Genomic DNA, 16530 nt, shown 5'->3' on the forward strand with positions numbered 1-16530 from the left:
TATTGTGTTGTTCATCATTGTTTGTTTGCTCTTTAGTTCTTCTAGGTCCTTGTTAAACGTTTCTTGTATTTTCTCCATACTATTTCCAAGATTTTGGATCATCTTTGCTATCATTATTCTGAATTCTTTTTCAGGTAGCCTGCCTATTTCCTCTTCATTTGTTTGGTCTGGTGGGGTTTTACCTTGCTCCTTCATCTGCTGTGCGTTTCTCTGTCTTCTCATTTTGCTTCACTTTGTCTCCTTTTCGCAGGCTGCGTGTTAGTAGTTCCTGTTGTTTTATCTGCCCCTAGTGGCTAAGGTTGGTTCAGGGTTGTGTAGGCTTCCTGGTGGAGGGGACTAGTGCCTGTGTTCTGGATCTTGTCTTTCTGGTGGGCAGGACCATGTCCGGTGCTGTGTTTTGGGGTGTCTATGACCTTATTATGATTTTAGGCAGCCTCTCTGCTAATTGGTGGGGTTGTGTTCCTATCTTGCTAGTTGTTTGGCATAGGGTGTCTAGCACTGTAGCTTGCTGGTCGTTGAGTGGATCTGGGTCTTAGCATTGAGATGGAGATCTCTGGGAGAGCTTTCGCCGTTTGATATTTCATGGAGCCAGGAGGTCTCTGGTGGACCAATGTCCTGAACTTGGCTTTCCCACCTCAGAGGCACAGGCCTGACACCCGGCCAGAAGAAATAATAAAAAAATTAAAAAGTAATAGAGAAAAAAAGAAAGAAAGAAGAGAGCAACCAAACCAAAAAACAAATTCACCAATGATAACAAGTGCTAAAAACTATACAAAAACAAACAAACAAATAAACAAAATGGACAGACAGAACCCTAGGACAAATGGTAAAAGCAAAGCTATACAGACAACATCACACAAAGAAGCATACACATACACACTCACAAAAAGAGAAAAAGGAAAAAAAATATATTTTTTTTTTTAAAAAGGAGGAAGAGAGCAACCAAATCAATAAACAAATCTACCAATGATAATAAACTCTAAATACTAAACTAAGAGAAACATAAAGCCAGGAACAAATTAGATGCAGAAAGCAAACCCCAAGTCTACAGTTGCTCCCGAAATCCACCGCCTCAATTTTAGGATGATTTGTTGTCTATTCAGGTATTCCACAGATGCAGGGTACATCACGTTGACTGTGGGGATTTAATCCACTGCTCCTGAGGTTGCACGGCGAAATTTCCCTTTCTCTTGCTTGTTCTGCACAGCTCCTAGGGTTCAGCTTTGGATTTGGCCCTGCCTCTGCGTGTAGGTCGCCTGAGGGCGTCTGTTCCCTGCCCAGACGGGACGGGGTTAAAGTAGCAGTTGATTAGGGGGCTCTGGCTCACTCAGGCCGGGGGGAGGGAGGGGTACGGAATGCAGGGCAAGCCTGTGGCGGCGGAGGCCGGCGTGACATTGCACCAGCCTGAGGTGCGCCATGTGTTCTTCCGGGGAAGTTGTCCTTGGATCACGGGACCCTGGCAGTGGCAGGCTGCACAGCCTCCCGGGAGGGGAGGTGTGGATAGTGACCTGTGCTTGCACACAGGCTTCTTGCTGACTGTAGCAGCAGCCTTAGAGTTTCATGCCCGTCTCTGGTGTCCGTGCTGATAGCCGTGGCTCGTGCCCATCTCTGGAGCTCGTTTAGGCAGTGCTCTGAATCCCCTCTCCTTGCACACCCCGAAACAATGGTCTCTTGCCTCTTAGACAGGTCCAGACTTTTTCCGGACTCCTTCCCGGCTAGCTGTGGTGCACTAGCCCCCTTCAGGCTGTGTTCACACAGCCAACTGCAGTCCTCTCCCTGGGATCTGACCTCTGAAGCCTGAGCCTCAGCTCCCAGCCCGCACCCGCCCGGGTGGGTGAGCAGACAAGCCTCTCGGGCTGGTGAGTGCTTTTTGGCACCAATCCTTTGTGCGGGAATCTCTCTGCTTTGCCCTCTGCACCCCTGTTGCTGTGCTCTCCTCAGTGGCTCTGAAGCTTCTCCCCCACCCCCGCGCCTAGCCCCAGTCTCTGCCAGTGAAGGGACTTCCTAGTGTGTGGAAACTTTTCCTCCTTCACAGCTCCCTCCCAGAGGTGCAGGTCTCGTCCCTATTCTTTTGTCTGTTTTTTCTTTTTTCTTTTGCCCTACCCAGTTATGTGGGGAGTTTCTTGCCTTTTGTGAAGTCTGAGGTCTTCTGCCAGCGTTCAGTTTGTGTTCTGTAGGAGTTGTTCCACACGTAGATGTATTTCTGATGTATTTGTGGGGAGTAAGGTGATCTCCACGTCTTACTCCTCCACCATCTTGAAGGTCTCCCCTGAAGTCTTTTGAAGAATAGATGCTCTTAATTTGAATGAAGTTCAATTTATTATGATGTTAGCTGTGATTTTTCATAGATGCCCTTTATTATGTTGAGAAAGTTTTCCTCTATTCTGACTTTGTTGAGTGTTATCATGAATGGATATCGGATATTGTTAAATGTTTTTCCTATGTCTATGAGATGATCATGTGCTTTCTGTCCTTTATTAATATGATGTATTATATTGATTGATTTTTTCATTTTTTTTGTTTTTGGGGGTATTTTTGGCTGCATTGGGTCTTCATTGCTGCGAGTGGGCTTTCTCCAGTTGCGGCGAGCGGGGGCTACTCTTTGTTGTGGTGCATGGGCTTCTCATTGCAGTGGCTTATCTTGTTGTGGAGCACGGGCTCTAGGTGCACGGGTTTCAGTAGCTGTAGCACGTGTGCTCAGTAGCTGCGGTGCACAGGCTTCAGTAGCTGCAGCGTGGGCTCTAGGAGTGCGGGCTTCAGTAGTTGTGGCTTGTGGGCTCTAGAGCACAGGCTCAGTAGTTGTGGTGCACAGGCTTAGTTGCTCCAAGGCATATGGGATCTTCCTGGAACAGGGATCAAACCTGTGTCCCCTGTGTTGGCAGGCAACTTCTTAACCACTGTGCCACCAGGGAAGTCCCTGTTTTTTGCATGTTAAACCAACCTTATATTCCTGGCATAAATACCATTTGGTCATGGTGTATACATTTTTTTAAAAAATTTGCTACTGGATTCAGTTTGTTAGTATTTTGTTGAGGATTTTTGTGCCTTTTTGTTACTTTTGTGTTTTTGTTTGCTATGGTAAATACTTCTGTTTTAAAATTTTACTGTTTAATTACTTGAAGCTAGTATACATGGACACAATTTATGTTTTTATAGTCACATATCCAGTGATCATGCTAAATTTATTTATTCAAATACTTTTATAATTCTTTTGAATTTTCTACATACAAATTATGTCATCTGCAAATATTGTTATATTTCTTCTTTTGCAATCTTTATACCTTTTCCTTCTTTCCTGTTTATTGCACTAGCTTGGGCCTCCAGTATGACATTGAATGTGAGTATTGGTAGTCGATTTCCTTGTTTTGCTCTCTTGAAGAATCCAGCAAGTATGTTATCTGTAGATTATTTAAAGATGCTCTTTATCAGATTGATAAAAGGCAATTTTCTTCTATACCACTTTTGTTGAGAGTTTTTATGAATTTGTACATGATTGCTATTTTGTATTCCATCAAATATTTGGAAGAATTCACCAGTGAAAATGTCCAATAGAGGTTTCCTTGTGGGGAAATTTATAATTAAACATTTATTTTTCTTAACAGAATTACTCAAATTTTACATTTTTTCTCATGTCATTTTGGTAAGTTATATTTTTAAATGAATTTTCCATTATTTGAAGTTGTCAAATTTATTGGTATAAAGTTGTCCCTAATGCCTTCTTATTTATCCTTCAAAACCTATAAAATCTTTTTCCATACCTGATATTTGTAGGGTTATTTTCCTCTTTCTTGGTCAGTCTTGCCAAGGCTTATCAATTTTGTTAAACTTTCAAAGAACTGGTTTTTGGCTTAGTTTATTTTCTCTATTACTACTTTGCTTTCTATTTTAGTGATATCAAACTTATCTTTATTACTTCCTTTTAAATACCTTCTTTGGGTTTAAATTGATGTTCTTTCTTTTAGTTTCTTACAGTGGAGGCTTATACCATTCATATTCAATATTTTTTACTTTTTGATATATGCATTTAGAGCTAGAAACATGCCTCAAATTACTGCTTTTACTACAACCCAAGTGGTTTGATTTTTTTTTAACAAGAGAACAAATCCTACACTTTTATTTATTTACTTTTCAATAAGTTTGAATCCTTGAAAGGTACAGCATCACACGGATTTTGTGTCCAATGGCCTTAGCAAGAAGATTGCTTTGGAATTTGGCATGAACCATGCCACTGTTTCCATGAACACCCGTTATCTTTCCCCAGATTACTCTGGTTTTGTTAGGTTTTCCATCAGGAGTTACTGTGTTGTTCTTTGCTTTGTACACGTAAGTACCTCTCTTGCCTACATAGAATTCAGTTTCATCTTGAGCATATATACCTTCAACTTTCAGGAGAGCTGTGTGATCCCTCTGGTTCCATAGACCCCACTGATAGCCAGCAAAAATGGCCTTGGGCCACAGCCTTCCAGACATATTTGTCATTTTAGAAGTACTGTTCCCAACAGGCCCCACTTATTCGCCCCCAAAGTTCAGCTGTGGGAGCTCCACACACCTCCACAGGGTCCAAGATGGTTGAAAAAGCCCGTGTTTTTTTTTTTCATTATTATTAAGGTCAAAATATTTTAAAATTTCTATTCTGCCTTATTATTTGACCCATTGATTTTATAGAATTATATTGCTTAAGTTCAGATAACTTGGGAATTTTTCAATATTTTGTTTTGTTATTGTTGATTTTTAGTTTAATTCCATTGTGATCACACAACATACTGTACATGATTTCAATCCTATGAAATGTATTAAATCTGCTTTATGGCCCAGTGTATAGACTATTTTGCTAAATGATCCATGTTCACTTGAAAAGAATATATAATCTGTCATTGCTAGGTGTTGTATTCTGTATTTGTTAAGTTGGCTAATTGTGTCATTCTCATATGGTTACTGATTGTTTTCGGACTACTTATATATGAGTTAATAGGACTTGTGTGTTAAAATCATTTATTTATTAAAGTGGCTTTATCTTTTTCTCCTTTTTAGTTCTGTCAATCTTTGCTTTCAGAGTAGAATTCTAAAAATTCTCCCACAATGAGATATTATCTCAGTAGCTGATTGGCAAAAAAAGTTTTAAAGTGTTACAAGTGTTGTCAAGGATGTGGAACAACTCTCAACTATGTGGCAGTAAGTGTCAATTGAAATGATTCTGGAAACTCTTTGACATCACCTGGAGAAGCTGGGAAGCACATGCCCTAGAACAAAGCAAGTCCACCTGTAAGTATTATACTTTAGAGTTATTTTTACACAGACTTTTAAAGGCTTACAGAAATGTTCAAAACAGCACCACTTGAAATAGGAGGGAAAAATCTGGAAACAACTCAAATATCCATCAAGAGTCTATATAAATAAAATTTGGCAGATGTACACAGTAGGGTGCTGCCCAACATTGAGAAAATGAACAAATTCCCAGAACATAATGTTGAGGGTTTTTTTAAGTGACAATACATAGAATGTCATTTCACTAAATTTCAAAACACATGCAAATCTAAAAAATAGGTTATTTGGGGATATGTACATATATGGCAAATCTATAAAGAAAACCAGGGGAATGACTAAATTCAGGTGATGGTTAACTTTATGGGAGAAGGGGGAGGAATGTGATGGGGGAGGAGCATCTAGGACACTTCAGGGACTTCCCTGGTGCTCCAGTGGGTAAGACTTTGAGTTCCCAATGCAGGGGGCCCAGGTTCGATCAATCGTTCGGGAAATAGATCCTGCATGCATGCCACAACTAAGAGACTGCATGCTGCAACTGAGAGTCTGCATGCCACAACTAAGAAGTCCGCATGCCACAACTAAAAGATCCTGCATGCCACTACTAAAGATCATACACGTGGCAATGAAGATCCCGTGTGCCAAAACTAAGACCCAGAGCAGCCTAAATAAATAAATAAATATTTAGGACACTTCAAAGGAATTGATAATAGCTTTTTCTTAAGCTGAGCGGTAGGTCTACAGAATTTATTTTCATTCGTTCAACTGTACTTATGTTCATATATATATATGCTTGTGTGTGGAATTCTAAGTTAATAAATAGGCTCAAAATGAAACAGGATGAAAATATGAAATAGCTGAACAATTGTATTACTGAATTCAAGCCAAGGAATTCTATGACACAACCCAAAAAATTAAAGGAATACAAGAAGGGGCTTCCCTGGTGGCGCAGTGGTTGCGCGTCCGCCTGCCGATGCAGGGGAACCGGGTTCGCGCCCCGGCCTGGGAGGATCCCACATGCCGCGGAGCGGCTGGGCCCGTGAGCCATGGCCGCTTGGCCTGCGCGTCCGGAGCCTGTGCTCCCCGACGGGAGAGGCCACAACAGAGGGAGGCCCGCATAGCACAAAAAAAAAAAAAAAAAAAAGGAATACAAGAAGCAAGAATATAAACCCAGAGAATGTATTCAGGAGAACTTGATGAAGATAAAACTAGAAAATAATGACATAGAAAATTTAAAAAAAATACAGTTGACCCTTGAACAACACAGATTTGAACTGTGCAGTCCACTTATACATGGATTTTTTTCAATAAATACGAGCTATAGTACTACATTATTTGCAGTTGGTTGAATCCTCAGATGTGGGACCTAGGATGATAATATGGAAGACAAACTGTAAAGTTATACACAGATTTTCAATTGCACAGAGGGTCAGGGCCCCAACCCCCATGTATTTCAAGGGTCAACTGTACAACCAAAACTAGTTTTTTAAAAAATGACCAAAATCTTGTCATTTGAAAAGAGCAAGGGTAGACTTTTGCTTACATACAGTGAGTAGGTCACATGCATTTATTTCCCATCACAATCCAAAAAGAGATGAAAATAACAATGACAACAAAAACAAATATGAAGACAAAACTACAACAAATAAGAAAATTCAAGGAACTCTGGTATGAAAGAGCTTATGAGTGAGATAAATTAAGCAATTTACAAATTCCCTGAAAGGCCCAGGTTCCACAGAAAAGGACCTTGGTGAGGTATGGATCTGGAAGTAGAGGACTGGTTGAAAATTTATACACAAACTCATTGCCCTGATCTTCCCCCTCTACAGTTAACTTTGCTCCCTTGTCTAATAAAATACATTTGATCTCTGGATAAATTGATTTTGAGAAGATGTAGAGGATGCACAGAGAAGGGCAGACAGACACAGTTAGAATGAGTAATAACCACAGTCTGAAATCTTCTTAAGCTTCTTTCCTTATCCTGGTCCCAGTCTCCAGCAACTCAACACATAACCTTCACAGGCAGGAAACTGGAGGAGTCCTCTAAGGAGAAACTAAACAGCAAAGAGAATAGAATTCTGGGGGTGTCCCAGAGAAAAGGTTGCTTCTGAAATCCATCAGTCGGCAGGCTCTAACTCATGACTGAAAGTAAGGATTACCACATGGTTGAGAAAAGTACCTAAAATGAAAGACAGAACAATTCAAACAGGAAAAGGGAATTTGGTCATAACAAAGACAATACATGTAGCTAAGAGAACTTTAAATAAATAATATTTACATAATTGAATATCATACATATCACATGCATAATATAATTATATATTATTCATATAATTATGAATCAAATATAATGAATATAATATACTATATATAACATTAATATATAATTTCATAAATATCAGAGAAGATATTGCATTCCTAAAGAACAGTATACTATATAGAAAAAAACCATGAGAGAGCTCCAGGAAATTAAAAATATGAATTATTAAAAATTAAATAAAAGTAGAAGATAAAATTCCTAGAGTTGAGTAAAAAGATAGAGAAAATAGGAAGAAAACATTTAGAAGCTTAAGCCATGTAAGTTCCATCAAATAATTCCAGTGAGAGAGAGGAAAGAAGGAAAGAAAGAAAGAAAATACACAAAAATTTTCCAGCCCAGAAGTACATGAGTCTCTAGAATGAAAATATCCACCTGACACCCAGCATTAAAAAATTTTAAAGAGGGATTTCCCTGGTGGTCCAGTGGTAAAGAATCCGCCTTCCAATGCAGCAGGACGCTGGTTCGATCCCTGGTCAGCAAACTAAGATCCCACATGCTGCGGGGCAATTAAGCCCGCATGCCACAACTACTGAGCCCATGCACCTCAGCTAGAGAGCCCGCATGCTCTGGAGCCCATGTGCCACAACTAGAGAGAAGCCCATACGCCGCATGGAAAGATTCTGCATGTTGCAACTAAGACCCGACACAGCCAAAAATAAATTTTTAAAAAATTTTAGGGCTTCCCTGGTGGCGCAGTGGTTGAGAGTCCACCTGCCGATGCAGGGGACACGGGTTCGTGCCCGGGTCCGGAAAGATCCCACATGCCGCGGAGCAGCTAGGCCCGTAAGCCATGGCCGCTGAGCCTGCGCGTCCGGAGCCTGTGCTCCGCAACGGAGAGGGCACAACAGTGAGAGAGGCCCGCATACCAAAAAAAAAAAAAAAATTTTAAAGATCCACACTAAGGAACAAAATTACAAAATTTTAGTACATTGTGTGATATGTATCACCCTAAACGTTCCAGGAGGGTTGGGAACACAGATTATGCACCAAAAAATAGAAAACAGATGACAAGTCTTTACAAAAGCAACATTAGCTACTGTAAGATTTTATCTGATGTTATGCCTTCAAATTCTAATTTATAGTAGAATTCTCACCACAGGCAATAAGTGAGATTGCAATAAAGGTATTTTCAGACAGTAAAACTTAAACATTTACCTCAAAGGCATGCATTTGAACGAAGTTGTTGGAGAGAGGCAATCAGCAAAAATGAGAAACCTACAAAATTAACAAGAGTTGGAACATAGGAATTCAGTTCTGGAAAAGGGAGAAGAGAAGTCTTACAGAAACCCTGCAGTCCAGACTGGAGCTACAAGATGATGGCTGTGAAAGAGATTCGGCAAGGGGGAGAAAAAGTATCAGATAAGTTTGAACATTTGGAAAAATCATTGCTTAGAGTTTGACACTTTGGAGGGGTGGGGGGAACATTTAGAAAAGGGTAGCAATAGGAGCAAGTACATATACATATAAACCAAGTCAGCTAAATCCACAATAAAAAAATTGTGTAAAAAATATACTTGGCTCTGAAGCACAAATATATATTATATAATCAGTATATAAATACCAAATACTGCTTTAACCAATAACTGTGATATAGTCATATTTGGAAGTGTTAAAGGGAGAGGACTGAGGGTGGGAGGGTCTTGTTTTAAATGAGGTCTTAAGTTTTGATCATTAAACAGGACATTTAAATTATTTTAACCACTGAGACTGATTTTTTAAAAATAAATTTACTTATTTTTGGCTGCATTGGGTCTTCGTTGCTGTGCACATCTTTCTCTAGTTGCGGCGAGCGGAGGCTACTGTTCATGGCGGTGCATGGGCTTCTCATTGCAGTGCCTTCTCTTGTTGCGGAGCTCACGCTCTAGCCTCGTGAGCCTCAGTAGTTGTGGCACGTGGGCTCAGTAGTTGTGGCACACGGGCTTAGTTGCTACGCAGCATGTGTGGGATCTTCCCGGACCGGGGCTCAAACCCAGGTCTCCTGCATTGGCAGGTGGATTCTTTTTTTTTTTGGCGGTACGTGGGCCTCTCACTGTTGTGGCCTCTCCCGTTGTGGAGCACAGGCTCCGGACGCGCAGGCTCAGCGGCCACGGCTCATGGGCCCAGCCGCTCCGCGGCATGTGGGATCTTCCCGGACCGGGGCACGAACCCGTATCCCCTGCATCGGCAGACGGGCTCTCAACCACTGCGCCACCAGGGAAGCCCGGCAGGTGGATTCTTAACCACTGCGCCACCAGGGAAGTCCGAGACTGATCTTTTAACGAACAGTGGTAAAAGGAATTTTTTATTACCTAAGAGTGACTAAGGACGTTATTGGGCTCCTATACAAATATATAATTTTTACTCCCCTTCATGTTACTATGTAGTCCTCATTTCTACATTTTGGTATGGGTCCAGGAATACATTATTATGATCCTATCATAATAAAGGAGATAATTTTGTCTCCTTTTCCCCTCAGTATTTATGCCTGAAATGATTTTACTTAATTAAGTGCCAGTCATAATTCTGAAGGCACACCTAACCACCATGTAATTAATCAAAACGCCACACATACAGCCTCATACACAGAAACAGCGATGCACAAGCGCAGACCCTGTGGAAAACCATAACCAGAGGCGTTGGCCTATCAAAACCATTCCAGAAATAATACACGGTGGAGCACAGCCACATTCACGGATACACACGATCTCACGCACTTCACTAACCAACCGCGCAGACTTCCGGCTTCAGAGCTGGGCATAATCGTCCATTCTCTGCGGAGTCATCGCAGTACCCCGTCCAAATAATTACACACAAGAACAGCCCCACGCACAGAAACAACCCTGTCCAGATTACACACTCAGGCACACTGGCATCCAGCCGGATCCGGAATCCTGGCCCCTGGCAGGTTTTACCGCCCCGTTCCAAACCCAGCAGCTAGCTCTAGAAGAAGCGAGGGAGCACTCTTTGCGCCTGCGCACTAGTGACTGTGCGGAGAATTCCCGGCAGTCTCCGGGAGGGGCGGTTCGCGGAGCCGATAACCAATGAAAAAAAAGCCAGAGGCCAAGACACTTCCCGCAGGCTGGCAGGCCGGAGTCAGTCCCAGGCTGTTATTTGAGGGTTTGTGTTCACGGGTCTGAGGTTTCCTGGAGCCTCCTCGGCCTTTCACCGCCTCCTACACGCTTGGAGGAGGCGTGGGACTTGCGTCTGACAGAGACAGGCACTTCCCAGAACCCCAGCGTCACAGCCCTGGGAAAGAGCTGTTCTCCTATGCCTGTTCCATTGGAGTGTGGTGAGATGGGAACTCGTGCAGCCGCAGCTTTTCTCGGACACCTATGTTTGGGAGGGGACAGGCGGCACTCTGGAGACCCGACTGCGCATGGGAAGCAGAGGGTTTAGGGCATTTGGGGCCTAGAGTCTTCTGCCGCTCTATGTTTCCCCCCAGGGTTCCACCAGGTTGGTGCAGGTTGACCTCGTGTTAGGCTGCACCCTGCAGGTCTGCAAGCCTTGTAGTTGCCCAGCAGCGGGTTGCAAGAAAGAGCATGGAGACACAGGTAGAGACATCAAGGGTTTATTGGATAGAGAATCTTTCAGCTCTGAAGCAAGGGCCCTGGGGTGATACCCCACTGTGTATGGCAGACATCTGGCAGGACACAGGCAGTAGTCTTCCTCTGGGGGGAGGAGAAGGAGGAGGAGGTTACCAATTATAGGGGAATTGATGTCAGGTGGGCTCATTAGTTTCCAGGGAAACCAGTAGAAGAGTGTGGCCCTCACTGTCTCTTTGGTTAACAACCATCACTGGGGCAGGTGTTGCCCCTTGATAAACTAGCATGGTGTAGCCATTCTGGTCTTGATCTCAGACAGCAGTGAGCAGTGGCTTGAAGTGAGATTTTAGTTCCCTGCCCAGGAATTGGACCTGGATAGCCCAGATGAAAACCAGGAATCCTAGCTGCTAGACCACCCAAGGCTAGGGGCTAGAAGCAAAGTTCCCTTGGCTCTTGCCTCATTTGAAAAATGAATTTCTCAAGGAGGCAAAAACAGGTGCAAAGTTTATTGTTAGAGACACAACACAACAAGTGGGAGAGCACACGGAGAAACAGTTTGTTTATTTAAGACAGAAGCAAGACAGAGATATGCACCCGGAGAGAAAGGGTGTGGGTGTCCTCCCTAATGAGGAGGAGCTCAGTAAAGAGGAGGTCAAATCATTGGGGCTCGTGCTGCAGCACAAGGGAGCAAAGACAAGGAACAGGCACCCTTGCTCACTCCCTGAGAGGAGCTGCTTGTGTCCTTTAATGGGGTAACAATGGGAGCAGATCCATGGGTTGGGCAGGAGGCGTAGCCTAGGTGGTCAGCCCACCCCCTTGGTGGTGCTGTGTACCATGCTTTTGCTCCCAGACCCTCAGAAACGGCAGTTGGTTTGTGGTTTTTTGTATCCTATTGTTCATAATTGCCCCAACTGCGTGTGTGTGCAGTTATTTTTAGTCCCTTACAGTTTCATTGTATTCCGTTGCTCAAGGAGATGTCTGTCCAGGTGCAAGCACTCTGGTAGAGGGTCCCAGGTCCCAGCCTATCTCAGAAGGACCCATAGGACACTTCTGGAGAAACGAAGGCAATGAATGGCCTCAGGGGTGACCAGCTGCAGTGTCAGAACTGCAGCGTATGCAGAGCTGTGAACCCAGACATTCTAGTCTTCTACTTTCTTTGCGTGCATGTGAAAGTGAAGGGCAGAGATGGTAGTGGAGACTGGGTTTTGACCAATCTTCAAAAAAGAGCAGATATCTCAGGCACCCCTTTCCCTGGCTACTGTCATTCTCCACAGAAGTCATGTAAGAAGGAGAGAATTGCTGCTGCACATCAAGAAATCAAATTCAAGGTGAGTTTGTGCTTCTTCTTTGTTCCATGAAATGCATTTCGTTTTTCAGTATGTGGAAACATCTGGTGTCCTCCTGAAACATTTTCATTGATTTACCCTTAAGTCTTCCTTCCACAGGGAAAGTCACAGGTCCTAGGGATAGATCCCATTCCCCAGTGCACCCAAATGTCCTTCTGGTTAATTATTTACATTTTGCAAATAATTTAATTCTTCCTGTTGACTCTCTTTTATTAAACATTCTTAGGCTGTAGAAATGCAACTCTGGAGGATAATAGACTATTATTTTAGACAGTGATTTATTAATGAAGAGAATATACCTGCTTGGAATCACACACTGGATATTCTTAATCTTCTACAAAGGCTTGAGATCAAAAGCAAATAGGGTAGGAGATGGTTTGACTCATTTCAATCAGTGACAAGGACTTTGCTTTGTGAAACTTTTGAGAGTAGGAATGTAATTGGTGGTTTGAGAGGTCTGTTTCAATTAGGGTGGAGATCCCACCACCACTCTACTCCAGAATACCTAATGGTATTTTTTGTAGTACTTGCCAGGTCTACTTCCTGGTTTGTCAGCATAACTTTGTTTCAGGCCACATTTTTGTGTGATGCGTGAGCAGTATGGTATAATGGCTAAGAGTGTGGGTCTAATACCTGGGTTAAAATCCTAGCTCTAACACTTGCTAGGTGTGTGACCTGCTTGGGTAGTTTATTCAACCTCTCCTTGCCATAGTTTCTTTCTTTTTTTTTTTTTCAAAATATTTTGTAAAGACTATTTCTTTTTAAGAGCAGTTTTAGGTTTACAACAAAATTGAGAGGAAAGTACCGACATTTCCTATGTATCCCCTATCCCAATACATACATAGCTTACCCCATTATTAATAACCCCCACCAGAGTGGTACCTTTTTTTTTTTTTTTTTTAACCAAGGATGAACCTACATCAACGCTTAAGTCACCCAAAGTCCATAATTTACCTTACTGTTGTACCTTAGTGTTGTACATTCTGTGGTTTGGGACAAATGTATAATGACATATATCCATCATACCAACGTCATAGAGTAATTTCATTACCTGAAAAATCCTCTGTGCTCTGCTGATTCATCTCCACCCACCCCCCACAAACACTGATCTTTTTATTATCTCCATGGATTTCCTTTTTCCGGAATGTCATATAGTTGGAAGCAGACAGTATGTAACCTCTTCAGATCAGCTTCTTTCACTTAGTACTATGCATTTATGTCTCCTTCATGTGTTTTCATGGCTTGATGGCTTATTTCTTTTTTAGCACTGAATAATAGTCCATTGTCTGCAGGGACCACAGTTTATCCATTCAGCTACGGAAAGTCATCTTGGTTGCTTCTAAGTTTTGGCAGTTATAATAAAGCTGCTGTAAACATCTGTGTTCAGGTTTTTGTGTGAACATGTTTTCATCTACTTAAGGTAAATACCAAAGATCTTTATTGCTGGGTTGTATGGTAAGAAAGAGTATGTTTAGTTTTGTGGAAAACCACCAAACTTTCTTCCAAGGTGTCTGTGCCATAGTTTCTTAACTGGAAAATACCTACCGTGTAGCATTATTATGAGGGTTAGATGAGTTAATAGTGTAAAGTCCTTAGAATAGCCCCTGGCACATACTAAAAGCTCAGAAAACATTGCCTGTTATGATGTGGTAATTCTGGGTCGTTCCCCCTCAGCTTTCTGCAGATCAGGAACAATGACAGTGTGAACTTAAATTTCTTGGCACTTGTAGGTAAGAAAATGAAACAAATGCTAAAGTCATGTAGAGTGGCATTTAACTCTATGCCATTTACCTTCCTTTATGGGATTCCAGGCAACAACTGAATCCTTGATTCCCCCCCCCACATTTATTGAGATATACTTGACATATAACATTGTGTAAGTTTATGGTGTACAGTGTGAAGATTTGGTAAATGTATACATGGTGAAATGATTACTACATAGTTAGCTCTGTGCGTGTATGTGTGGTGAGAACATTTAAGATCTACTCTCTTAGCAACTTTCAAGTGTACAATACAGAATTGTTAACTATAGTCACCAAGCTGGACATTAGATCCCCAGTTAGATCTTCTAACTGGAAGTCTCTACCCTTTAACCAACATCTTCCCATTTCCCCAGTGCCCTAGCCCCTGGCAAACTCCATCCAGTTTTTGTTTCAACGCGTTTGGTTTTCTTAGACTCCACGTATAAGTGAGATCATACAGTATTTGTCTTTTTCTGACTTATTTCACTTACTGTAATGCTTTCAAGGTTCATTCATGTTGTCCCAAATGACAGGATTTCCTTCTTTCTTTTGGCTAATATTCCATTGTGTGTGTTTATATCTATATATAAAGAAAATGTGTTGTATGCACATATCACATGTACATTTAACCCATTTTCTTTTTTTTTTTTTTTTTTTTTATGGTATGCGGGCCTCCCTCTGTTGTGGCCTCTCCCGTTGCGGAGCACAGGCTCCGGACGCGCAGGCTCAACGGCCATGGCTCACGGGCCCAGCCGCTCCGCGGCATGTGGGATCCTCCCAGACCGGGGCGCGAACCCGGTCCCCCTGCATTGGCAGGCGGACGCGCAACCACTGCGCCACCAGGGAAGCCCCTAACCCATTTTCTTTATCCATTTATTGGTGGACAGACAGGCTGGTTGCATGTTTTGGCTATTGTAAATAATGCTGCAGTGAGCACCCCTGCGAACATGGCACTGTGAGCGGTGCGGAGCCTGTGGGCCGTCTCTGCGCCCAACGCACCCTGCCTGCCGCGGCCCTGGGGACTGCGGGCGGGTGCCATGAGGGCGCTGCTCACCGGACCTGCTCTGCTGTCGGGTCGTAAATTCACAGACAAACATGAATGGGTAATAATAGAAAAAGGTATTGGAACAGTGGGAATCAGCAATTTTGCACAGGAAGCTTTGGGAGATGTTGTTTACTGTAGTCTGCCTGAAGTTGGGACAAAATTGAACAAACGAGGAATTTGGTGCTTTCGAAAGTGTGAAAGCTGCTAGTGAACTCTATCAGGAGAAGTAACTGAAATTAATGAAGCTCTAGCAGAAAATCCAGGACTTGTCAACACATCTTGTTATGAAGATGGTTGGCTGATCAAGATGACACTCAGTAACCCTTCAGAACTAGATGAACTAATGAGTGAAGAAGCATATGAGAAATACATAAAATCTATTGAGGAGTGAAAATGGAACCCCTAAATAAACTAGTTTGAAACAACTTAATCTAGCATAGTTGTTTTAAATTAATGGTGGATAGATTTTTATAAAGAACCTTTTAGCAAAAGAAACTACTTGCAACAATGTTGCCTGAAGAAAATACCCCTTAACTGCCTAATGACTTCAGATAAACACCACATCTTTTTCACGACACCCTATAATTTTTAGGCTAATCTCCAGTTATAATATTCAGAATTCCTGAAATTATCTGTGGTAAAATTAGTTATAAAAATTATGTAATTCAAGGATAACATTGTTATCTTAACCTTGTATAATATTGTAACTTGCTTACAGCCATCCCTGGATTTGGGTCAAAATACTCAGTGCACTTCCCACTGGAAATAAATGGCAGTGGAGAAAAGTTTGTTAGTTGTATGGTGTCCAGTGAAGAACATTACTATCTTAATTTTGCAGTATACTGTGTTTGCTGGTGCTATTTCTATACAGTGAAGCAACAGCCTTGCAGGAAAATAAGAAACAGTTTAATAATAAAATATTCAACTTCTTAATTTAAAAAGTATAATGCTGCAGTGAACGTGGGGGTACAAATAAATCTCTTTAAGATAGTGATTTCATTTACTTTGTGTATATACCCAGAAGGGGATTGCTGGATCATATGATCTATTTTTAAGTTTTTGAGGAACTGCTATACAGTTTTCTATAATGGCTGCACCAATTTACATTTCTACCAACCGTGTACAAGGGCATCCTTTTCTCCACATCCTTGCCAACACTTGTTATCTTGTCTTCCTAGGGATAGACATTCTAACAGGTGTGAGGTGATATCTCATTGTGGTTTTGATTTGCATTTCCCTGATTAGTGATGTCAAGCATCTTTTCACATACCTGTTGACCGTTTGTATGTCTTTG

At 42.0% G+C, this 16530-nt stretch overlaps 1 protein-coding gene and 1 pseudogene across 1 annotated transcript; one reads left to right on the forward strand and one right to left on the reverse strand.

The window, feature by feature from the left end:
* Positions 1-3906: 3906 nt before the first annotated feature.
* On the reverse strand, positions 3907-4513 carry LOC112067237 (60S ribosomal protein L35a-like). The gene has a single exon (XM_055079313.1). It carries the CDS (start codon positions 4477-4479, stop codon positions 4129-4131), a length of 351 nt encoding a protein of 116 aa, XP_054935288.1. The 5' UTR covers positions 4480-4513; the 3' UTR covers positions 3907-4128.
* Positions 4514-12170: 7657 nt separating this feature from the next.
* Positions 12171-15652, forward strand: LOC112067297 (glycine cleavage system H protein, mitochondrial-like; annotated as a pseudogene).
* Positions 15653-16530: the final 878 nt, after the last annotated feature.

Source organism: Physeter macrocephalus, chromosome 17 (genome assembly GCF_002837175.3).
Source record: "Physeter macrocephalus isolate SW-GA chromosome 17, ASM283717v5, whole genome shotgun sequence".
Lineage (NCBI taxonomy): Eukaryota > Metazoa > Chordata > Mammalia > Artiodactyla > Physeteridae > Physeter > Physeter macrocephalus.